A 26,078-nucleotide genomic window follows, 5' to 3' on the forward strand; every position below is an offset into this window, starting at 1 on the left:
CTGGAAACGGGGAGAGACAGACAGACTCCCGCATGCGCCCGACCGGGATCCACCCGGCACACCCACCAGGGGCGATGCTCTGCCCACCAGGGGCAATGCTCTGCCCCTCCGGGGCGTTGCTCTGCCGCGACCAGAGCCACTCTAGCGCCTGGGGCAGAGGCCAAGGAGCCATCCCCAGCGCCCGGGCCATCTTTGCTCCAATGGAGCCTTGGCTGCGGGAGGGGAAGAAAGAGACAGAGAGGAAGGAGGGGAGGGGGGTGGAGAAGCAAATGGGCGCTTCTCCTATGTGCCCTAGCCGGGAATCAAACCTGGGTCCCCCGCACGCCAGGCCGACGCTCTACCGCTGACCCAACCGGCCAGGGCCCCTCCTACACTTTTTAATTACAAGGAGTGAAAATATTTTTAAAGGTCTCCTCATAATAATAGTAATAATTCAGCAATTCACTATTGTTTATTACCCCTTTAAAAATAAAACTAAAGTGACAATTTATCCTGCACTTGCCATTACTTATTTCTTAAAATTATGTATAATAGTAAACTTTATTGAATGGCTTCAAGATATGTATCAAGTCATCTCCATCCAAAATTTTCAATAGGAGAGAGAAAAAGTCTGAGATGATTAGTCAGGAATACTGGTAATCATTTTTCCCTATGCAAATATCACAGTGTCTCACTCAATATTATTTTTCTTTCAAAATAATGCTAAAACAATAATTTGTTTCTTATGGTTCAAATACAATAAACTGTTGAAATGTGCCTGTTTGGCACAGCTTTAGAACTGCTAACAGAACAAAGTAATTTAGCAACTGTAGGCACATTGCAAAATTAAATGTGAAAATTCAGAGATATTAACATGTTTAAACCATATCAGAAAAGAAGTGAGAACTGAGGAAGGTCATTCAGAGACCATTCCCTAGAAATCACACTGCACAAAACAGCAAAGAAAAGTCTGTTGTGACTCTCTCAGCAGGCTAGTGATGAAGTAGATTCTGAAGGTATTTTAAAAAGCATTTATTCAAGGCACAGATGCATTGATATGACATGCTAGAAATAAACAAATGAACATATTAAAATCAATATGAAGTCAACATTTTCAAGAGAATAAAAGCTGACATGATTTGAGTGAATCCCTTTTTAGTCTTTATGATTTGTCCTTGAATAATTGAAAAGCTCCTTAAAATCTGGGAAATAGAAAATTATGGTGAAATTATTTAAAATTAAAACTAGAAAATAATTTGAATTATAGAGCATTGGTGTTTGAATATTACACAAATTAGAATAGATTTTTAAAATAGAATAAAGCAGAGTGTAAAATGTATATGACATGCTCAAATAATCAATTAAAACAAGGTAAGTGAAAGAAAATTCTGTTAATAATTGTTATAATGCATAATGTTGTATATTAAATTTAAAATTATAATGCATTAAAATATTTTCTTGAGAACCAAAAGAGTTTTGGGATTTTACTCTACTACATAACCTTTCTGATATTAGGCTTCTTTATATAAAAATAAGAAAGATATATACATATGTATATATTTGTGTGTGTGTGTGTGTGTGTGTGTGTATATATATATATATATTTTGTGAGAGAGAGAGAGAAACAGACAGGAAGGGAGAGAGATAAGAAGCATCAACTCATAGTTGTGGCACTTTAATTGTTCATGACTGCTTTTTCATATGTGCCTTCACCAGGAGGGTGTGTGCTCCAGCCGAGCCAGTGACCCTTTGCTCAAGCCAGTGACCTTGGGCTGAAGCCAGTGACTTTGAGGTTTCAAACTTGGGTCCTCACTATCCCAGGTCCTCAGCTTCCCAGGTCAATGGTCTGTTCACTGCACCACTGCCTGGTCATGCAAATAAAGATTATATTAAATGTATTGCTTACATCATGGAAATGCTCTACATTTCCAGTGAAACATTCGTAAAATTTCTAGGAAATTACAAAGCCCTTTTCAAGTATATGATAGAAATTGTAAAAATAATAAACATTTTTGTCTAATTTTTAAAAACATATTTAATGCAACATTTTCGGCTCATCCCTATTCCTTAAATACACTGAATTTTGATGATTTTTATTTCATATTTAAAATTCTGGAAACTATCGATTGTTTTCCTGTATTTAGTAATAAATAAAGTCAATCTTAATTATTCACGGATTCCATGTTTGAGAATCTGTCTACTTGCTAAAAGTTATTTGTAATACTAAAATCATTACTCATGGTATTTTCATGGTCATTCATGTACCTGAACAGTGATGAAAAATTTTAGTCACCCATTGTGCAAATTTTCGGTTGAGGCCCAATAAGGTAACACTAACTTCTTATTCAGCTCTCACAGTATAAACTAAAGTCCTTATTGCAGTCAATTTACTGCCACATTTTTCTGAATCTTTGAGTTTTTTATAGGTGATTTCACTGTTCAAAATTGTTCCCAAACATAATTCTAAGATGCTTTTTAGTGTTACCAAGTGTAAGATGTGCATTAATAGAAAGTATATGTACTGGATAAGCTTTGTTCAAAAATAAGCTATAGTGTTATTGCCCATGAGTGTAATGTTTCTGAATCAACAATATATTAAATAAGGTGTCTTTAAACAGAAACACACATAAGACAAGGTTTTTACATATCTGTTGAAGAATGTGTTGTGACCAGAAGCTTATAGGAACTTAATACTTTATATCCATTAAAAGCAATAACTCAGAATTCACTAATTCAATGTTTCTGGTGACTTTATGTAACATAGGCTGTTGGCAATTGAAGGTTTAAAAGTGTGAGTGCATGAAACAAAGTGTTTATTATTTTATTATTATTTATCAATAATATTACTTTTTATATGAGCAACTACTTTTACCCAATCCTGTATAACTACCACAAATAATAAGAATCAATTGTGTACATAATATTTCTTAACTTTCCTCCCTAATTCTAATAATAATTAAAATTAGAAATAACTCAGAAAGCTGTGTTAAGGGAAATGTATGATATTAAAATAAAACCATGATCTTATTGATCCACTTTGAAGACTTTCAACTCTGTATGAATTCTATAAGCAATATGGCAGCAGATCAGAATGGTTGGAAGTTCAAGTTCTGAAGTTGGCCTCAGTGGGATCAAATCTTGTCTCTGTTACTATTATCAGGCTTTCAGACTATAGACGAGCCTCTCTGAGCTTAAATCACCTCACTTATAACAAGCAGAAAAAGCCAGAACATGCAATATGATTTCATGAGAACTATGTGAAATAATAATCATAAAGCATGTACAAAAGTACCAAATACACAGGAAAGCTTCTATAAAAGTTCATCCTTAGTATATGCTCATGTTGAAGATCATTTGGCAAAAGTACTGACAATATTTGCAACAGCTATTCAAATATAAAATGTTTTTGATTCAATTAAAACAGCAATGTTCTAATACTGTTTAGTATATATATGATGGCAACACACACATACATATATACATCTCTATTTAACAAAAATTCACAACACTTATCTTGCAGTTTAATAAAAATTTTAATAATGATTTTCTGCACTAAAAATAGATGTAACATCCTTGCAACAGCTTTGGTTAGTTCCGCTGCCTCTCTGACTTCATGTCTGGACTTGACCTCATATATATATGATATATATAATAACCACTTATGCTGTGCTGTTCTCTTGCTGTTCCTCAAGCACAAGATGCTGCCACATAGCTCTGCACCTTCAGTTTCCTTTGTCTAGTATTTTACATCCACAATTCTCTTTAGTTAACCTACTATATATTTTACTCATTTATGGGTTTTTTTCTTTTTTATCCCCAGTAGAATGTAAGCTCCACGAGGCAGGGACTTCTGCTTCCTCTGTGCCCTGCTGTCTCCCTTAGTATACAGTATAGAAGTCATTCAAATATTTATTGAATAAGTGAATGTGCATAGTCTCTCTGACTCATCAATATTCTTTGAAAAGTGAAAAAATCATTGAACATGAAAGATTACACGCATAGTGAAATTTAAGCACAATCAGACTCAATTTTGAGGTTCACAAAAACATATTTCTATATAAATTACACATTTTATGACAATATATTTCATCAAAATTAAATGAAAGGAAATTATTTCTGTGGCTGGATGATGGACTGGCTATAACATAGTGGAAATGCAGCTACTCAGACTTGCTTAATCCATTAATCAAATTTCTTGGTAGTACACTTACATTGCCTGCTTCTGTTTTTGCCACTACTGCATAATGTCTTTTTTGTTCAGTATGTAATGCCTAGATAATAGTAGTTGATAAATATTTGCTGAATGAATGAATAAAATGTAATTTACTTGAAAGAAGAAATTATATTAAAAATAGTTGGTGATTAATAAATATTAATTAAATGAAGATAGTGATCATCATATGAAGTTTACTGAAAAACAGTATCTAGAAAATACATAACTTTACATATAAGGTTGGTTTATTCTATGATGAGAGAAATGGCCTTGCAGAATCATAAAAATGTGAATAGTTTGACAATTATAGATTTAAATTTGTTTATACATGAAATAAAACCAATTTCTATTTTTCATTCTGTTTAGTATAGAAAAGCAACATCAGACACTGAGACTATTAGTGTGCTAAAGCAAACACTTCTTAAATGTAAATGCAAAATGGATAGCATGAGGAATTAAAGAGCATGTAAAAAGAAAACTGTGGTTATAAGACAGTTTTTATTAGTGATAATAATGGTAATATTAAATTCAGGCTGATTTACAAAAATTGGCCTGCTGTTCATTCATATTTATGTATTCAACAAGTAAAGAATGAATGTTTATGAAAGGTTGGCACTGTTTATGTATTAATGATTTATGAGGATCAATATCAGGGTCTAATCTATAATTGAAAATAACAAATAACTCCAATGATTATTAGACTTAACATTTTCATTTTCATATATTAATCTTGTAGTCACTTGTTTACTAGATGTAAAAAGAGAACAAGATTCAATAAACATCTCCTTAGTATGTCTAGCTGACTAAAAATTAAAAGAATGAATTGAAAAAGTACAATTATCAATTCATTTCAGTCAGGATTCACTTGTGAAGTATTAAGATATATATAATATAATAACCAAGAAAAAAGCAAGAGGAGTAGAGGTTGGCATGATAACTACAAAATTTGTTTTATAAATTATGTAACCCACAATCTTAATTTTCAATTATCTTATAATTGCAGGCAAATAACTCATAACATATACACACATTTTTTTCTCTACTGAAGTATTACACATTGTGAAATTTTACTAGATAAATGTAGCCTTTTATGCGCCATCAACTTTTCAAATGCTTATAAACTTAATTACATTACTTACTAATACAAGGAGCAGGACAATATCAGGATTATCACATGCACAGGCAATGTGCATTGGTGTCCAAAAATCTTCATCCTGGTGGTTGACGTTGACCCCTTTGTCAATCAGGATCTCTGCAATGAACGCATTATCATACCGAGCACACTAAAGAAAAAGAAAAACAAAGGAAGTATAATATTTCAACAAACTATGATAAACTTTATTTCAAATTTCCATGGATAAAAAACTTCAATGCCAATTTTGGAAGTTTAGAGGCAGCTCTAACCTGGGAAATAATGCTTTCTTTTTTTCTAACTTACCTACAAGAAAAGGCATATATAAATTGAATCTACAAAGAGTAGGAAGAAAAATAAGAAAGAAGGAGCAACTATTATAAATAAAAAATATTTTACTATTTGTGTACTCTTCATTTGTAGATAGTATTATTAGAAAATCTTGGACAATTTAGCAGAATTATTTTTCTAAAATACAGATTTACAGATTTAATTACACTACCCTTCTGTTCTAAAACTGTAAAGTTTCTCACAGCCAACAGAATAAAGCTTTACCATTTTATTTCATCCAAGACAGACAAGAGACTTAACAGTCTTCCATCTTCATCTATCAACATTTTTATATCATATACATAGCCTTCACACTAGTTATATAAGACAACCAGGCATTACACAACATGCCATCTTGTAAAAGTTAACCATTGTAATTAAAGAAAATTATTCATCCCATGTATGACTTTTTCATATTTGCATCATATGACATATTAATGTCAAGTAAAATTAGTATATAAAAAAAGACCTATTAATAGGTCAAATGCTTATCAGTAAAATTTCTGGATTATGAGGTAAATACTTTTTATAGACTTGGGATGCATAAAACAGATTCCTTTCCCAAAATGTGTACAAAACAATCTACCACCAGAACTACAGTGTGTCTGTAAAGTCATGGTGCACTTTTGACCAGTCATACATAGGAAAGCAACAAAAGACAATAGCAATGTGAAATCTGCACCAAATAAAAGGAAAACCCTCCCAGTTTCTGTAGGATGATGTGGCAGCATGTGCGCATGCACAGATGATGATGTAACACCGTGTATACAGCGGAGCAGCCCATGGCCATGCCAGTTGAGATGTGGACGGTACAGAGGAAAGTTCAGTGTGTTCTGTGGCTCGCTAAATTTGAATCCATGACCAAAGTGCAATGTGAATATCAGCACATTTATAACGAAGCGCCACCACATAGGAATAACATTACTCTGTGGGATAAGCAGTTGAAGGAAACCAGCAGTTTGGTGGAGAAACCCCATTCTAGTAGGCCATCAGTCAGTGACGAGTCTGTAGAAGCTATGTTATACGGGACAGCTACTTAAGGAGCCCTAAAAAAATCTGTGCGTGAGCCCACATCGAACTGCACTGAATAGGTATGAAACTGGGAGAGTTTTATACTGTATTACATACCAGTACACCCACCTATTCACTGAACAGTAAAATTAAAAACAATTTATTAGAGGTCTTTCACTTCTGAGTAACACGGACTATATTTATCTTCCTACCTCAACCTTCAACATAAAAACAGATAAACTATGGTCTCTGAGAACTGGAAAGTAGTCAAAGCAGCCCCACTGTTGTTATTGTTCCAACTTACTTCCTCGAGGAAGTTCCCAAGCAACAGAACAAAGAGGAGAATCCCAGTTGACCAGGACCAGTTATAAGAAAACTGAATGAAGATCCAGAGAGAACAAGATGGCCAGAGTGCACAGGACAGAGGAGCAGAGAGAGAAGAGCTACACAGACAGAGAATGTCTAAGACCTGCAGAAACCCCTCTCAAATACTCAGTTGAGTCATGATCAGTACTTACATTCTAGGTAACAACTGAAAGTCAGAAAAAGAGCCCCCTGAAAAGAAGGAGGATTCAGAGCTCACAAACTTTCATAAATAATGCCTGTTTCCACTAGCCAGACTGTAAACTTAATAATTTATGGGGCATTGGGTAGAGTACCAGATGTGTCTTGCATACAGAGTGGGAAAGTGTTATCCTTAAACTAAATGTTATTCTGTTCCCACCTAAAAAATATTAAATTCAAGGTCTAAAAAGTTTAAACTGTTTCCAAATAACTTGCCCCAAAACAAAGCTCAAGATTATTAACAGAAAATACAAAGATATTCAATACGCATCAAGGCAGTATTGACTATTTTAGCATCCAAGAAAAAATTACCATATACAGTATACAAAAAGGCAGAAAACACAATGAGAAGAAAAACTTATCAGTGGAAACCAACTCAAAAGTGATGTGCCTGTTAGAATTAGCAAATCTGAGTGCTAAAACCATTATTATAACTACATCCTAAATGTTTAAAAACCAAGGGAAACTATTGACATGGAAGATACTAAAAATGCTCAAATTTTACTTCTAGAGATGAGAAATGCAATGACTAAAATGAGAAATCTACTACTGAATGGGATTAACAATCGACAAGATATTGCAGAAGACAAGATTAGCAAACTTAAAGGCAGCAATATCTATTATACATAATGAAACACAGAGTAAAATGACTTTAAATAAATGAACAGCTAGATCAGTGGTAGTCAACCTGGTCTCTACCGCCCACTAGTGGGCATTCCAGTTTTCATGGTGGGTGGTAGCGGAGCAACCAAAGTATAAATAAAAAGATAGATTTAACTATCGTAAGTTGTTTTATAAAGATTTATTCTGCCAAACAGCGAAAATCCGACATAAAATACTCGTAAGTAATTATTATCATATGCTTTAAGTTGCAGTAACTCTGCTTTATATATTTTATAAAGTAAAGTTACTTCCCTACTTTATAAATCACCATTACTGTGGAACCGGTGGGTGGTTAGAAAATTTTACTACTAACAGAGATATAAAAGTGGGCGGTAGGTATAAAAAGGTTGACTACCCCTGAGCTAGATCATCAATGAGCTGTGGAAAAATTTTCAAATAAACTGACACCTAACAGATTAATAGCATGAAAGTGGGAACTACCTGGACACATTTATGATTTCTTCTTCTTATTATTTAATTATCTTAGAATCATTAATTAGAAGACAAACCCACTTTAAAAATTACGTAAAAGATTTGAACTTCAACAAAAAAAGATGTAGAAATTGTGGTTCGTAATCCTAATATCTAGACATTCAAGAATACTCATATCTTTCTCCATTACCTGATAGTCTCAAGAAGATACTCTAAGCACAAAGCAAAATTATGGTGTAAGCTCCACATCAAGGAAGATATGAGCATGCATCAGTATTGAGATGCAGGAAAGCACCTGGGGCAAAGTCAAACGTATGAAGTTTGAGAGATCAGTGTCAGTTTGAACAGGGATCATTGGTTATCAGATGTTCCTCATCATCTGTAACAATAGCAAAGGGTCACTACTATCGGGCGCTGATGGTAGAACTGCAATCCCATCTACAGTAACTGCAGGTTTGGGTACAATGACTAACAAGGTGAGGACCAGAGCAAGAAAGTTCAATAAATTGTTTTGGAATTTGGGGCCTATATCTAATTTCTTTTAGGAAATTCATATGGAAGTCATTTGTATTCTACTCTCATTAACTTTTTGATAGCTCACTGCATAATCAATAAAGATGTGACCTCCTCCTTCTGTGCCTGTCAAGATATCCTCAACCTGCATCTCAAGAATCCACATTTACAATTCAATGATACCCACAGTTTGGCTTTTCAGTATCTTACAAAAAAAAATTAATTGGATACAGTGTTGAAAGTGCTATCAGCCCCTCTCAAGTAATGTCATTTTTAGGTTCACATTTCAGAGGATTATGAATAATAATTTGACAGCAATAAATACTCTCTAATCATCACACTTGTCTAAAAAAATTATGATGGCTGAACATTTCTGTTACAATATTCTTACAATATTATTGTTAGATAGTAAACTTAATTCTCCCTAAAAAGAATTCTCTCGAAGCTAGTAAATCTTCATCCCGATTCAGGTTGTTCTCTATCACTGCGACCAATTTCTGGTGGCACTTTATAGCACCAAGTGTAGGCAATCTGTGCCTCTCAACAGAACTTTGACACCTGCCAGTTTCCTCTACCTGCAGCCTGGGCCCCTAACTCCCAGCACCTTCTGTCACTATCCTCCGCCTCTCAAAATGTCAAGCGGGGCTAGCTACGTAATTTGTGGAACCTAGTACAAAATGAAGACATGGGGCCCCTTATTCAAAAATTATTAAGCGTTTCAAAATGGTGACAGCACAACATGAAGCCAAACATAAGCCTTTCTAAGCACAAAGCCCCTGGTGACTCATGAACCACCCGTCCAGGAAGCCAGCCCTGAATTGACAAGCCTCTTAATCAACCTGCCTCCCAGGTTCCTTCAAATACACACATTAATCTTTCTCTCTCGTTGGTATCATCCCATTGCTTCTATTTAGCTATTTTATATGCTTCTTCACCGGGGGAACAGCCCCTGTGGAGGATATATTTTCCTCCACTATGATTAATTTTCTCACCAGTACTTACCCTTGCTGCGTTTGCCCTTCCCTTTTGAGAACGTGAAGGAGGATGGAGTTACATGGTCGATGCCCAGATGCTCTGGTGTGAGCGAGCAGGGTAAAGTGTGGACAGCTGCCACAGAGTGACTATTTTTCTTAACACCTAGACTGTTTTGCTAATTATACTTATTTAGTTAGATATTTTCTCTAGAGTCCTAATATTCTGCCTCTTTTCAAAATATAATATGTACTCTTTGGTCTTAAAGACATTAAGCTGTTGAGCCGCCTGTACTGTAGAAGTTGCTAATTATCTGGTTCCTACAGCTCCAGAGACTAGAGAAATAAAGAGTGAAGCTCAAGATCAGCCCTATTAAAAGCACCAGGTTTTCTTATAAGAGTAGGAAAGTGATTAAAACATTTAAATTTTAGGCTTCTAGTAAAAACGGTTCTAAATATTTTTGTATTAAATGTTTTTATTATAGGAAACAAACACGAATACTTAAAATATTCAAGGATTATATAAAAGAAAATAAAAGACATTTTCTCCTTCTCTTAACCTAAGTCATTGTTAAAAATTTTTTGTCTAGCCTGACCAGGTGGTGGCGCAGTGGATGGAGCATTGGACTGGGATGCGGAAGGACCCAGGTTCGAGACCCCGAGGTCGCCAGCTTGAGCGCGGGCTCATCTGGCTTGAGCAAAAAGCTCACCAGCTTGGACCCAAGGTTGCTGGCTCCAGCAAGGGGTTACTCGGTCTGCTGAGGGCCCACGGTCAGGGCACATGTGAGAAAGCAATCAATGAACAACTAAGAAGTTGCAACGCGCAATGAAAAACTAATGATTGATGCTTCTCATCTCTCTCCGTTCCTGTCTGTTCCTGTCTATCTCTGCCTCTGTAAAAAAAAAAAAAAAAAAAATTTCTTGTCTAGTATTTAAAGTTTTCTCCACTGATGAAAAAGACTCTATCTATCCATCCATCTATCCATCTCTCTCTCCCTTTCATATATATATAATGTACAGTATATACCTCCTTTTCCTCCCTCATCTATTGTAGTATATGTACTAATCCCTAACCTGCTTTTGATACTTAACAATATGTTTTGTACATACAATATTTGCATATCTGTCATAATTCATTCTTTTTAATTTGATGAAAGTACAGTTGGTATACAAGGGCTTAGTTTCAGTTATACAATATAGTGATTCGACTTTTATATACCTCACAATGTGACCACCACAGCAAGTCTAATTTTTCACTGTGCAAAATTAGAACAATATTATTATCATATTTCTTCTGCCAAACACCACATCCTTGTGACCTTATTTATTTTATAACTGGAATGTGTCCTACTTTTACACCCATCCCTCAACACCCCCACTTCTGGCAACTATTAGTTTTTTTTCTGTATCTTATGGGGTCTGTTTCATTTTGTTATTTACTTGTTCACTTTATTTTACACTCCATACATGAGAAATCATACTGTATTTGTCTTTTTCTGTTTGACTTATTCACCTAGCATATAACCCTCTGGGTCCATCCATGTTGTCACAAATGGCAACTTTTTCTTCTTTTCTATAGCTAAGTAATATTCGATTGTATATATATCCCATCTTCTTTATCCGTTCACTTCCTGCTGGACACTTGGGTATCTTCCATATCTTGGCTATTGTACATAATATTGCAATAAACATAAAGTTGCATGTATCTTTTTAAATGAGTGTTTTTGCTTTCCTTAGATAAATACCTCAAAGTGGAATTGTTGAGTCATATGGCAGTTCTAATTTTAATTTTTGGTGAAATATTGATACTGTTTTCTATAGTAGTTGTATCAATTTAAAATCTAACGCACAGTGCTTGGGGCTCCCTTTCTTCCACATCCTCATCAACATTTGTTATTTGTGGACTCTTTGATGATAGCTACTCTGACAGGTATGGGGTTGTATCTGATTGTGGTTGTGATTTGCATTTCCCTGATGATTAGTGATGTTGAGCATCTTTTCATGTCTGCTGTCAGTCTGCATGTCTTCTTTGGGGAAATGTCTATTCTGATCCTTTGCACATTTTTTAATCGCATTGTTTTCTTTTGATATTGAGGCTAATGAGTTCCATATATATTTATTATATATTTAGAGATAGAGGAAGGGAGAGAGAGAGAGAGAGAGATGCAAAGAAACATCAAGCTGCTGTTCCACTTATGCATGCCATCTTGATTCTTGTATGTGCCCTGACAGGGGATCAAACTTACAACCACAGCATTTCAGAATGATGCTCCAACCAACTGAGCTACACAGCCAGAGCTATATATATTAATAATTCATTTTTAGAGAGAGGAAGGGTGGAGGAGCAGGCAGCATCAATTCCCATATATGCCTTGACCAGGCAAGCCCAGGGTTTTGAACCGGTGACCTCAGCATTCCCAGGTCAACGCTTCATCCATTGAGCCCCCACAGGTCAGGCCAGAGCTAAATATTTTTTATATCAAGTTCTTATCAGATATATATATTATGTACACATAACCTCTCCCATTCAGTAGGCTGTCTTTTCATTTTGTTAATGGTTTCCTTCACTATGCAGAATTTGTTTAGTTTGATGTAGTCTCAGTTATTTTTGCTTCTTTTGCCCTTGGCCATGTAGTTCAATATTTTTAATACTTGCATGAACTTCCACTGCTTAAAGCTCTGTCTTTTTGTTAAAACTAGAATTCACCAGGTAAAAGCAAGAATATTTCTTATTTCTAATGTGTTTCCTTTGAGCTTCACTATGGCCTGTTGTGGTCAAAGGACCAGGTGAAGAGAATGTGCTTTCATATGCCATTCAAGGTTTTGTTGCCACCAGGAGCTCTTCTCAGTAGCTCATTATCAAAGGCCGTTAATCAGAACCCTGGGCGGCATTTAGCAAAGCTGCTGTGGCTCTGTTTTCAACTGCATAAGTTTCACACTATTTTAAAGAGTTAAACCTGAATTCCCATCTATATTATTCTCATGAGACTAAATTCCTGGTTGCGGATATTGTTCCTTGTTGACATTATTTCCTTTCTGTCAATAATAGTATGTGATACCTGTCTTAGGTTTAATACAAAAACTATTTCATGAGTTACTGAAACAAAAATTCAAGTATATTTGTTAAGAGTGTAGATACAACTACAAATTTTATATGTCAAAAAATATTGAAACCTGTTTCTCAAATACCTATCGGTAATAGAGTGGGAATTAACCTCTGACCTAAAAGTTCTTGAGGCACTTCTAAGAGAAATGTCCTATAGAAATCTATCCTTAAAGTCAGGTACTAAATGAATTATAATAATAGTTAAATAAACATTGAAAAATCACAAGTTTTACAGCTTATCATTGGTGCCCCACACAAACATATGCCACCTTTTTTTTCAAAAATGTTGATCCCTGAATATGTAATTAGAGCTTTGGTGCTGACAAAGCATCAGGCTTTGCAATGTGGAATGCCTAAAAGATAGGGTGCACTGCAGAGCGACCTCCTCACAGCTGACATTTTCAATGGCTAAATTGCCTTTTTCAGTATTTAAGTCATTTTGAAACCCTGTAATTTTGTCTCTCTGGCAACCTGCAATTTGTCAGTTGTTTTTATTTACTCAGTAACCCCAGGAAAAGGAGACTCAGCCTGCGCCCTGGTTTCTTCAGCCTTCATCGTATTTTCATAGATGCATTTCAGGTCCATCTTTCCCCTCATCTTAGACTCACAACCCATGTCTAAAAGTATAAAAATGCAATATATTTCCATTGGGTCAAGAATTGTTTCCCATCTACCTTATCACTTTAATCTCATTTTGTTTTCAAAAGAATGTAGGTGAGTTTTATTTAGATTTATATGAGTTGGGCCATAAGCAGAATATCATAAAGTTCATTGGAGCAAAAAAAACAACTTATAGATATAAAGGAATGATTGCCTAGTTATAATCAATACAACATTTTTTTTTTGCATATTTTTAAAATACTATTCATTTACAAAAGATCTTCCTTGGGGCAGAGACTCTAATTCCATTTGCTAAAGATTATTTACAAACTCTAATGCAAATAATTAAGATTAATTTATTATCTAGGATTATTGGTTTGAAATGTCATTTTTCTAATCATCTGTCAGATGTACATCTTCCTACTGATTTTTGACCCTGTAATTGAATCTCCTTCTCCCCGTTGTCACCCATACTTGTATTGGTCATCGCAGTTCTTACCAGATGGAGCAAGGACCCTCCTGAGGAAATGAGAGTGTTGGGGTCTGCCCCCTCCTTCAACAGTCGGAGTGCTGAAAAAATAAAAGAGAAGAAGGGAGTTACACATCTTTCTTCCATACCCTGAACAAAAAAGTTACAGATCAACTATAACCTGACATCACATGGTGTATCCACTTGCTAACCTGGGTATCTTCTTTCTCCGCCATTATAAAAGTCCAGGAAGGCAAGGTCCTGAGAAGAGAAGCCTTGGGAGGAATAGCGATAATTTAAGATATGCTAATGACACCATCTTACTGGAAGTAGCAAGGATTTAAAACAACTTCTGGTTAAAATAAAAGAAGAAAGCGCCAAACTGGGGCTGCCTCTAAACATCAAGAAGACAAAAGTCGTGACTATAAAAGCAATACAAAACTTTAACACAGACACTGAAGACATAAAAAGGCTAAAGGTTTTGTTCATATTGCTTCAGTTATCTATTCAAATGGAGATTATAACCTAGAAATTGAGAAAAGGTTGAGAATTGGAAGGGCAGCCATCGAAGAATTGGGAAAGATCACCAAGAGCAAGAACGTGTCATCAGGGACCAGGGCTAAAGTCATCCATGCCCCCATGTTGCCAATTACTATGTATGACCATAAAAGTTGGACAGTGAAGAAGGCTTATAGAAAAAAAAAAAAGTAGATTCATTTGAGACTGTGTTGAAGGAGATCTCTGTGGATACCCCAGACCACCAGAAAGATGAGTAAGTGGGTCCTAGAGCAAATTAAGCCTGAAATATCGTTGGAGGCAGAAAGTTGTTCTATGTCAGGCACATCATGAAAAAACAGGGTTTTTTTGAAAAGACAATAATGCTGGGAAAATAGAAGGCATCAGGATGAGGAAGACCAAGTATACAAGGATTGACTCCATAAAATAAGCCAAAAGCCTGAGTATATAGGAGCTGAGCAAGACTACTGAGGAGAGGACATTGTGGACATCACTCATTCACTGGGTCACCAGAAGTTGGAGGTGACTCAATGGCTCAAAACTCATACAAGACACTTGCCTTTCTTTTCTTCAGTTTCTGAGAATTACACTGTTGCATGGTATGGAGATGCTCTTTCTCACTCCCTTTCTCCACATCCCTCTCTATATATAATAAATGAATGCAATTATTGTTCCTTCACACACTTTTCACATTTAATTTTATTTATTTTTTGTTTTGTAATGTTTTGTTTTTATACTAAGTGAGAGGCAGGCAGGCAGAGACAGACTCCCACATGCACCCAAACCGGGATGCCCCAGCAAGCCACCTACTGAGCAATGTTTTGCCCATCTGGGGCCGCTGCTCTGTTAAACAGCAACTGAGCTATTTTAGTGCCCGAGGCGAGGCAGTGGCAACATCCTCAGCACCCAGAGTCAACTTGCTCAAACTATTCAAGCCCTGGCTTCAAGAGGAAAAGAGGGGGTTGTAGAGAAGCTGATGGTCACTTCTCCTGTGTGCCCTCACCAGGAATCAAACCTGGTACTTTCACATGCTGGGCCGACACCCTACCACTAAGTCAATCAGCAAGGGCCTCATATTTAATTTTTAAAAGTCCATTAGACAGGTTTGACAATAGTTTTCTCAGAAGATATATAGCACTCTTACCTTAACATTTATTTTTTTAGCAAATGAAATCATTCATCTTGAATTAATTAATAGTAACTTGGTGCTTTATAGTCTTTATAGCAAAGCACTTGTGCAAGTGGGATTTCACTAAAAATATATTATGAGGCCGATTATACTGTATCAGTTAAAATAGTAAAATGTCACCAGATCCTTACACACAATACACAATGCACATGTGTAGGGAATTACACATAATATGAATCATTAATACACTGGCTTGGGGGTTAAACAGATTTGAGTATGATACCTGGATGCTAAACTTCTCTCTGCCTCAGCTGTCAGTAAAATAATGGACAATTGTTGGACTCCTGTTATAGAGGTATTGTGAGAAATAAACCAGACAACATATATAGCATGCTTAGAATGCCTACTAGCACTTGGTAAGGATCACTACACAGTTTCTATTAGTATAATAGCTATAAATCATAAAACCCCATAATAAAGTATCATAAAATAAAAATCTTAAGTTTATTCTAAATTTTCTCAAAACCTTTTGATTATTAAATGCAAATTTAGCAATAGTCACTTGAAGGATGAGTGTGCAATTAATGCAGCTGGTAAAGGGAGTGAAGAGAACATAAAGGAACGGAGGAATGATGAGCACAGGGAAGTGAATGGTCCCGTTGGAGTGGAAAATCGTGATTGGCTTAGAGAATTGCACTGTGGAGGATATTGTACATCACTTTGTAGGATTTGGAAGTCATTTTGTGGCCAACCAGGAGGACCACAGGATTTAAGTAAAGGAGTAAAAGATACATTAGAGAAGTGCTAGGGACTTAAGTTTGTGTCCCCCCTCCCCCCAAATTCATATGCCGAAGCTTAATTCCCAATGTAATGACATCAGGAAGAGGAGCCCTTGAGAGGTAACTGGGTGGTAATCAGAGAGGTCCTGAGAGGAAAGACACCAGGATGGGATTAGTGTCCTTATAAAGAGACAGAGTCCAGCCTCCCTCTCTGGGCCATGTGAAGACAGAACAAGAAGACAGCCACCTGTAAAACAGGAAGCTGTCTTCACCAGAGGCCAAATCTGCTGGAGCTTTGATTTTGGATTTCTTAGTCTCCAGAACTGTGAGAAATAAATGTTTTCCCTGTAAGCACCTCAGTCTATATTATATTTGTTACAGCAGCCTGAGCTGAGTAAGACAATAAGATAGGGCACCACAAAGGCTAATGAGAGTCTCTTGATCTCACTTTCTGTTTAAATTCTGAATGGAGATTTAAGCTTAGTCCAGAGAAGTGGCTTTATTGTTGCTGAGCATAGATAATAAATTAACCAGCCTGTGGCTTAATGAAAATCAGAGCCACACTTCAGAAAGAGGGGTCTAAAGCAACACTAACAGCCCAGGTGGGGCTAAGCCATCATGTCCATGGAATCCAGCTTACAAGGTGCAGAATATTGATGGTGATCCTCATAGAATCAGGGTGGGCACAGCAGTCTGCTGGGAATGCTCAAGAACAGATGGAAATGAAGATCTACATGTCTAGAGAAATGGTTGGGCAGAAGGACAGGTAAAGAAATAGATGGACAGACAAATATGTGTTTATGAATTTATTACACTTGTTGGTGATATAAAGGCTATGTTGTTCACATTTACAAATAGTAATTAAGTATACAATACTTATTATTCTTATAAATTCCATAGAGCCAGTTGATTCTTACCGAATACTTTTGATAATTTTTACTAAACTCTTGGATCCATAGGCTATCTATGACTATAATTAATGAGTGTGACCTTGATATTTGGTTGATTTTTTCATTGACATTAATGAGTGAGAGCCAGGGCTCACAAACTATGGGCATAGGCAGCAGGCCAAATCCAGCCCTGGCTTGTTTTTGTACAGCCTTTGAATGAAGAATGACTTACATTTAAAGGTGTATAAGAAATAAAATAGAAAGAAAAAGAAAAACAAAAAATTCAAGAAGAATGTGCAATACTGGCATTATATGTCCATAAAGTTTAAAATATTTACTATCTAAACCTTTACAGAAAAAGTTTACCAAGTCCTGAATAAGATTAAAGTGAACCAATGAAATATGTCAGAACATTACTCCTTTATCAATGACCTCAGTGACATCTTTGCTTAATCAGACAAGTTTTTGAATAATATAATCATATTTCATCACATTTTTGTCCTTTTCAAACCATCATGGCTACTGATACATTTTTAAAAAATAGAGCATTAATATTTACTCCATTGTTTTATCAAATCTAAATAATCAATAAGACAATAAATCAAGCCTTGATGTGTAGAAGTTTTCAAAATTCCCCCACAATGTATGATTTTAAGCTATCAATGTGATGTTGCTAAACCCATAATTGGGAAAAGATGTGACATACTTCACAATTATGTGGCATTTCTGCTATACAAACACAAGAAATGTAAACAACTTCAAGTGTGAGATAAAGATGTGGTGAACTATCCTGGTCGGGCGCATGCGGGAGTCTGTCTGACTGTCTCTCCCCATTTCCAGCTTCAGAAAAATACAAAAAAAAAAGAAAAAAAAAAAAAAGATGTGAACTAATTAAGATGTGATAAGTTTTCAATATTTATTATTTTTGTTTTTAATAAATTTCATTTATTTATAAGTTTATATGCTTAGTTTTTAATATGAGCTTGGTTTAATCATTTCACAATTAACTCAGAATTCCTGAATTTTTTTTTAATACTTTTCTGAAGCTGGAAACGGGGAGACAGTCAGACAGACACCCACACACGCCCAAACGGGATCCACCCGGCACGCCCACCAGGGGCGATGCTCTGCCTATCTGGGGTGTCGCTCTGTCGCAACCAGAGCCATTCTAGTGCCTGAGGCAGAGGCCAAGGAGCCATCCCCAGTGCCTAGGCCATCTTTGCTCCAATGGAGCCTTGGCTGCGGGAGGGGAAGAGAGAGACAGAGAGGAAGGAGAGGGTGATGGGTGGAGAAGCAGATGGGTGCCTCTCCTGTGTGCCCTGGCCAGGAATCAAACCCGGGACTTCTGCACACCAGGCCAATGCTCTACCACTGAGCCAACCGGCCAGGGCCAAATTCCTGAAATTTTAACAAGTGGCTTTCAGTGGACATAGGATAAGCTCCAGAACATTACAGTGAGCAGCCCCGAGTTAGATGAGGAATATTTCCAAGAATGGCCAAGAATGAGGACACTACACTCAAGAATTCCATAATTTCTTTCTTGTAACAATGATAGAGATGGTTAATGAATCTTCTCTGGCCAGACTTCAGACCATAGAGAAAAAATTGAGCAATTTTCTTTTCTTACAAAGAAGGGCTATTTTCTGAAAGTCAGGTAGAACTAAATCAGAATCACTGAATGACTGAATATTGAAAATTTACTCCTGGATACCTCAGGAGGGAACTCAACATTAAGATAAAATCAACTATACCTCTCACATATATTAGGGGATATTTCAAAATGAATATGAAGTGATAAAATATCCCCTAATTTTCGTGAGCAGTATAGTTGACAAACAGCAGGTTAGTGACCTACATATGCAAAGAGCTCTTAAAAATTAATAAGAATATTATTAAATTTCAAAGAAGAACTCCCAGAACACTAAAAAGCAACTCAAGAAAGAAGAAATTTATATTCCCACCACACATATGGGAAAAAAATATTCAAGTATAGTAACAGTTAAAGAAATACTCATTAAAAAGTGAGATTATAGTTTCAAATATTTGCTTAACTTTCTCAACTCACAATGTAGATACCATAATTGTCACTGCATTACTAATCAAGAAACTAACATTCTGATAGATGATGTGATGCCCGAAGCCACAGGGTAGCATGATGGATCTAGAACACACGTGCGGGCAATATGACTCCAAAGACTGCAGTTTTCACCAAAGGAGCAGTAGGACATTTTACCTCCCACATCACATGACAGTTGAAGGTGACCCATTTTAATGCCCTCATAATTACTAACTTTGTGTGATTAGGTTAAAATACTTTCCCCCAAAATATAGGAGTTCATAGCAACGCTGTAATTACATGATTCAAACCACCAGTCCAGTGAAATGGCACCATTACTCTGAGTCTTCTGTTACAGAAAAAATCTGCAAGGAAACAGCCTAAGGAAAAACAGCCATCTGGGGACCAAACAGAATAATGAAGTTTTGGATTCCTTTTATAGTGTAACTGCTTGGAACTGATTCAGCATTTATTGTATATTTGTGGTTTCATCATCAAGCTGCCATAAAATTCCATCGAAATGATTTGATATTTAAAAAGAAACATTAAATCTCTCAGTTCTAGCTACTGGGGTTTAAAAATGGATTAAATACATCATAAAATTGTGCTAAAGAGTTTTAATAGAATAGATAGCTGTCACCACCATCACCAACAATAACCAAACTCCATAATCCACCCGGTAGTCAACATTTATTTTCAGTTTCTAGATATCACCATGAGTTATCTGGGTTGACGGTAAAGCACATTGATGAGAGTAACCTGATAGCAAGTTCATGAGAGTAAGTGTTTTGGAAATTATGTGAGCTGTTGTGGACATTTCATTGCATGGCAATCTATAACTGCTCTCAAATAATTCTCAGGATGATGGTGAGTCAGTACACACAAAGATTTTACATTTAAAATTAAGAGAGAAAAGGAAGAGTAAAATAAAACGTAACTTTAGATTCTAAATTTTGTTCTAGTTATAAGCCTTTCAAAAGGCATTTTCTAGAGAAAGGGAAAGATAATATGTGGTAAAAGACTAGCAATTGATAAACCTGGTTGAAAGGTATATGGGAGTTTTTTTGTATTTTTTTCCCAACTCTTCTGTAAATTTGATTTTATTTCTAAATAAAAAGTGACAATGAATAACAAAAAAAATCAAGGCAGTGTGGTTTTGTTTCTTTTTTTTATATTTATTTATTAAATTTAATGCAGTGACATTGATAAATCAGGGTACATATGTTGAGAGAAAACATCTCTAGATTATTTTGACATTTGTGCTGTATACCCCTCCCCCAAAGTTAAATTGTCTTCTGTCACCTTCTATCTGGTTTTCTTTGTGCCCCTCCCCTCCCCCAACCCCTCTCTCCTTCTTCATGGTTTTGTTTCTTAAGTGCTAATAGAAACATCAATGTGAACACTTCTAAAACTGTAGATGTAAAAATTTCCATAATAATTGATAGTCTTCTAAGAAATGCTTTAAAAGGTGTATCTGTCCTCAATATGTCAATAAAGGAGGGAAGCAGAAAGCAGTGATATGAAAATTATGCTATCCATACCAAAAAAAAATGTCCATTTTGAGCAATTATGCTGCTTAACATACCAATTTCCTGCCCTAAGTAGGACTCAAATTTTAAGATATCTGAGAATGACTTGAGAATTTTTATTCAATAAAAATAGATTTCCCCAGTTCTGTGATTCTTGAGCCATTTTTTATTATTCTCCATCCCTTCTCCTACAACTTCCACCATATATCTGTAATTCCACACACGATTATTAAAGCTAAATTTGTTTCTCCTCCAACAACCAACTTTTCTACTTTTGAGGATGATTTTTGCCTTTTTTAGAATTACACCTTATCCCCATTTCAGTTACTCTGATGCATTAGTTTGGGGATAGGATCTAAAACTACATATTGGAGGTGACGTCACGGAAATGGCGCCATGAGCAGCGCGTCCGACAGCTCTCCCCTAAATCACAACAAATTTATCAACTAGAAACAGAAAAATTTATCCTCGGAGCATTCCGGAGTTCCACACAAACTGATAGCGAAAGGACTGTTATCACTTGAATCTGAGAGACGAGGGTGTGGAGGAATCTACCACAGGGACGTTCTTTCAAACCGCAAGGAAGTGCGCCTGTGGTGAGTCAGCCCATATACTTGGGAACCGCGAGCCGCCGCGAGCCGCCACCGCGAGCGGTCACCACGAGCCTCCGCCGCGAGCCGCCGCGAGCAGCCGTGAGCGCGCCTGGTCCAGTTGAGCACCGCTGACGTTCCCAGCGGCCCGCACACTGCGAGTGGGGGTCGCCGGCCACCGGTGCCCGGAGCGCCCCATTCGTGCGCGTGCCTTGGGCATTCCACGCGCCCAGGGCGCCCTGCTGGCCCGCACACCCAGGGGACTCCATTATCCTGTGCCTGGTGCGGTCCAGCCGCCAGCGACGGGGCGGGAGAGGCTTGGGAGATTCTCTCCATGGGCGGGGCACCTCACCCAGCCATTCAAGCTAACAATCAAGCGTTGGGGGAGGGGCGTGCGCAGGCAGCCTAAAATACCTTCGGAAGCACAGCTGCGTCCCAATCACTGAAATTAGCTTAACCCATAAAATCTGCGCACCCTCGGTTCTAATTGATAAGATCTCTCTCAGTTCAGCGATCCAAGACAAGAGGCGTGATATTTTTTAGTGCCTCTCGCTAAAGGGGCGGGGGCAACTTCTGATTGATAGAGCCTCCATATTCAGGGATAAACGCTAACAAGAAGGACTTGGCAGATAATAAGGTCTATACTACACTAGTCGTAAGCAGAGACTAGTGCCTCTTCTTCCCTGCAAAAACAGGCTACAAAGAGTGGAAAGCCTGGGTTGAGAGGTCCAACTAAATGATAGGTGCTGAACAGTCACCTTGACAACAATTGACTCCCACCCCCGCCTGATTACACTGGAGGCCCTGACTGTCAGAGCCTTTCCCAAAGCCTTGCACTGAGTGGGGATAGAGTGGGGATTTCCCAGCTCTTTGAGCCTCTTACTCCCCAGGCAGAAGCAGTTGCAGCCTTATAGTTGGATCACCAGGCTGCTAATTCAGAAAGGGGAGACTAGGAGAGAGAATCCAGGAAAGCAAACTCTCTCATCGTTGGACCCTGCAAACGCCAACAAGCCTTTACTTCCAGCAAGACTAAAGCCAATTATATGACATTGCCATAGAATCCCATCAACTACAAATCCCTAACTAAGAGTGACACAGGGGCAGAGCCTGGGGTACAGAGTCACCGACCAGGAAGAGGGATAGAAAAGAAAAAGGAAGAAGTTAACCTCTCAAAATCAAGAAAAACCCACAGACTTTACAACTTGATCCACTAATTTGTTGTTGTTGTTGTTGTTTGTTTCTTCTATCTTTTTGCTTTTATTTCCTCCACCTCGGTCCTTCTATTCTCTGCCCATCTTATGCTTCCCCTTTCTTGAACTACACTACCCATGAGTGTTGCATTTTATTTTTCTTCTTTATCCTCACCCTCCTTTAAGGTTATACTCCAAAACACTTAACTCTCACTCTCTCCTCTTTTGTTTTTGTTTTTTTTGTCTTGCTTTATTTTGTTTTTTTCTCTTCCTATTTTATTTCTTCCTTCATTTTTCTCTTTTTCTTATTTTTTCCTTTCTATTCGTTTTCTCTTTTCTCATTTTACTTTCCTCCCATATAATCCTCAATCACGAACAAATTAGTTAATTTGGGACTCAAGGCTTTTTTTTGGCTTTATTTCTCTTTTTTGCTTTTGTTTTTATTTTTTTTTCTTGTTTGTTTATTTTTGTGGCATTTTGGGTCCTCCCAACCCAAGGTCTCCATTGTATTTAGTCTTCGCTCCACTTAATACAACAGATTTTTACTTATTATTTTTATTTTTTCTTCTTTATTATTCTTTTTTGGTCCTTTTTTCTGGTTCCCTCTTATCCCTCTCATTATATCTCTTAGTTGACCATCACTTACAAGAAAATCATCTTATGCTTGTCTAAGATTTTCTTCCTTTTTTTTTTTTTTTGCATTTAGTAGGTCCCTACTCCCTTTTTTTTGCCCCTTGAACTCTTCACCCCAAATCAGGCCCTCCATTATAGGCACAATATTTCCCTGAGGAGGGGAGAGGAGGGAAAGAGAAGAGAGAAAAAAAGGGGGAAATAATAAATTATTACTGTTTTTTTTGTGGGGTGTTTTACCTTTTTTTCTTTTTTTTTTTTTTTTACTTTTTACTCTTTATTAATTCTAATTAGTGCTATCAATAAGACCACCCTCAGATGCCGATAAGAAAGAGGAAATCAAATATTATGGATACAAAAGAAAGAGAGGTAACACAAATAGATGTGGAAAAATCTATGGAGAAAAGACTTAACATATTGGAAGCCTTGGAGCTAAATGACAGAGAATTTAAACTAGAAATCTTAAAAATACTCAGAGATATACAAGAAAACACAGAAAGGCAATATAGGGAGATCAGAAAACAACTCAATGAACACAAAGAATTTATTACCAAGGAAATTGAAACTATAAAAACAAATCAAACAGAAATGAAAAACTCAATTCACGAGCTGAAAAACGAGGTAACAAGCTTAGCTAACAGAGCAGCCCAGATTGAAGATAGGATTAGTGAAATAGAAGACAAACAACTTGAGGCACAACAGAGAGAAGAAGAAAGAGACTCAAAAATAATAAAAAACGAGAAAGCCCTACAGGAATTGTCTGACTCCATCAGAAAGAATAACATAAGAATAAAAGGTATATCAGAGGGAGAAGAGAAAGAAAATGGAATGGAGAATATACTCAAACAAATAATAGACGAGAACTTCCCAAGCCTGTGGAAGGAACTAAAGCCTCAAATTCAAGAAGCAAACAGAACACCAAGTTTTCTTAACCCCAACAAACCCACTCCAAGGCACATCATAATAAAGATGACACAAACCAATGACAAAGAAAAAATTCTCAAGGCAGCCAGGGAAAAGAAGAGTACAACATATAAAGGAAGGCCTATTAGATTATCATCAGATTTCTCAGCAGAAACTCTACAAGCTAGAAGAGAGTGGACCCCAATATTTAAAGCCCTGAAAGAGAGGAACTTTCAGCCAAGAATACTATACCCATCAAAGCTATCCTTCAAGTATGAAGGAGATATAAAAACATTCACAAATACAGAAAAGATGAGAGAATTTATCAACAGAAAGCCCCCACTCCAGGAAATACTAAGGGGGGTTTTCCAACCAGATTCAAAGAACAAAAGAAAACAACACCACAAGTAACAGCTCCACCAAGAACACAATAAAACCAAACTTAAACTGTGACAACAAAGGAAAAAAAGGGGGAGAGGATGGAGATTAACAGTAGCAAAGGATGATGAAGTACAGAAATACTTATAAGATAGGGTACTACAATGAATATGGTAGGTACCCTTTTCATTACTTAATGGTAACCACCCTTAAAAAAACCACCACAAAAACACTTGACTTAAAAAAGGTAGCAACAGAGGAAAGAAGTATGGAACACAAACAAACAAAAACAAATGATAGAAAAACAAAAGAGAAAAATCAAACTAGATACAAAACTAACAGAAAGCAATTTATAAAATGGCAGTAGGGAACCCACAAGTGTCAATAATTACACTAAATGTAAATGGATTAAACTTACCAATAAAAAGACACAGAGTAGCAGAATGGATTAAAAAAGAAAATCCAACTATATGCTGCCTACAAGAAACACATCTAAGCAACAAGGATAAAAACAAATTCAAAGTGAAAGGCTGGAAAACAATACTCCAAGCAAACAACACCCAAAAAAAAGCAGGCGTAGCAATACTCATATCTAATAATGCTGACTACAAGACAGAAAAAGTACTCAGAGACAAAAATGGTCATTTCATAATGATTAAGGGGAAGTTGAATCAAGAAGACATAACAATCCTTAATATATATGCACCAAACCAAGGAGCACCAAAATATATAAGACAGCTACTTATTGACCTTAAAACAAAAACTAACAAAAATACAATCATACTTGGAGACCTCAATACACCGCTGACGGCTCTAGATCGGTCATCCAAACAGAGAATCAATAAAGATATAGTGGCCTTAAACGAAATACTAGAACACCTGGATATGATAGACATCTACAGGACACTTCATCCCAAAGCGACAGAGTATACATTTTTCTCTAGTGTACATGGAACATTCTCAAGAATTGACCATATGTTGGGCCACAAAGACAATATCAGCAAATTTAGAAAAATTGAAATTGTACCAAGCATATTCTCTGATCATAAAGCCTTGAAACTAGAATTCAACTGCAAAAAAGAGGGGGAAAAACCCACAAAAATGTGGAAACTAAACAACATACTTCTAAAAAATGAATGGGTCAAAGAATAAATAAGCGCAGAAATCAAAAGATATATACAGACAAATGAAAATGAAAATACGACATATCAGAATCTCTGGGATGCAGCAAAAGCAGTAATAAGAGGAAAGTTCATATCACTTCAGGCCTATATGAACAAACAAGAGAGAGCCGAAGTAAACCACTTAACTTCACACCTTAAGGAACTAGAAAAAGAAGAACAAAGACAACCCAAAACCAGCCGAAGAAAGGAGATAATAAAAATCAGAGCAGAAATAAATGAAATAGAGAACAGAAAAACTATAGAAAAAATCAATAAAACAAGGAGCTGGTTCTTTGAAAAGATCAACAAAATTGACAAACCCTTGGCAAGACTCACTAAGGA

General features: G+C 36.5%; 1 protein-coding gene across 2 annotated transcripts in view; it reads right to left on the bottom strand.

Annotated features, from left to right (window-relative positions):
• The window catches only part of MYO16 (myosin XVI), a 596,349-nt gene that overhangs the window by 394,785 nt on the left and 175,486 nt on the right, over positions 1 to 26,078 (bottom strand). For both annotated transcript variants that reach the window (XM_066236132.1, XM_066236131.1), the window contains exons 3-4: positions 14,014 to 14,084; positions 5,332 to 5,475 (exon numbers count right to left, since the gene is read on the bottom strand). In XM_066236132.1, the coding sequence (XP_066092229.1) occupies positions 5,332 to 5,475; positions 14,014 to 14,084 (215 nt within the window). The remainder of the gene's footprint in view (positions 1 to 5,331; positions 5,476 to 14,013; positions 14,085 to 26,078) is intronic.

This window comes from Saccopteryx bilineata, chromosome 6 (assembly GCF_036850765.1).
Source record: "Saccopteryx bilineata isolate mSacBil1 chromosome 6, mSacBil1_pri_phased_curated, whole genome shotgun sequence".
NCBI lineage: Eukaryota > Metazoa > Chordata > Mammalia > Chiroptera > Emballonuridae > Saccopteryx > Saccopteryx bilineata.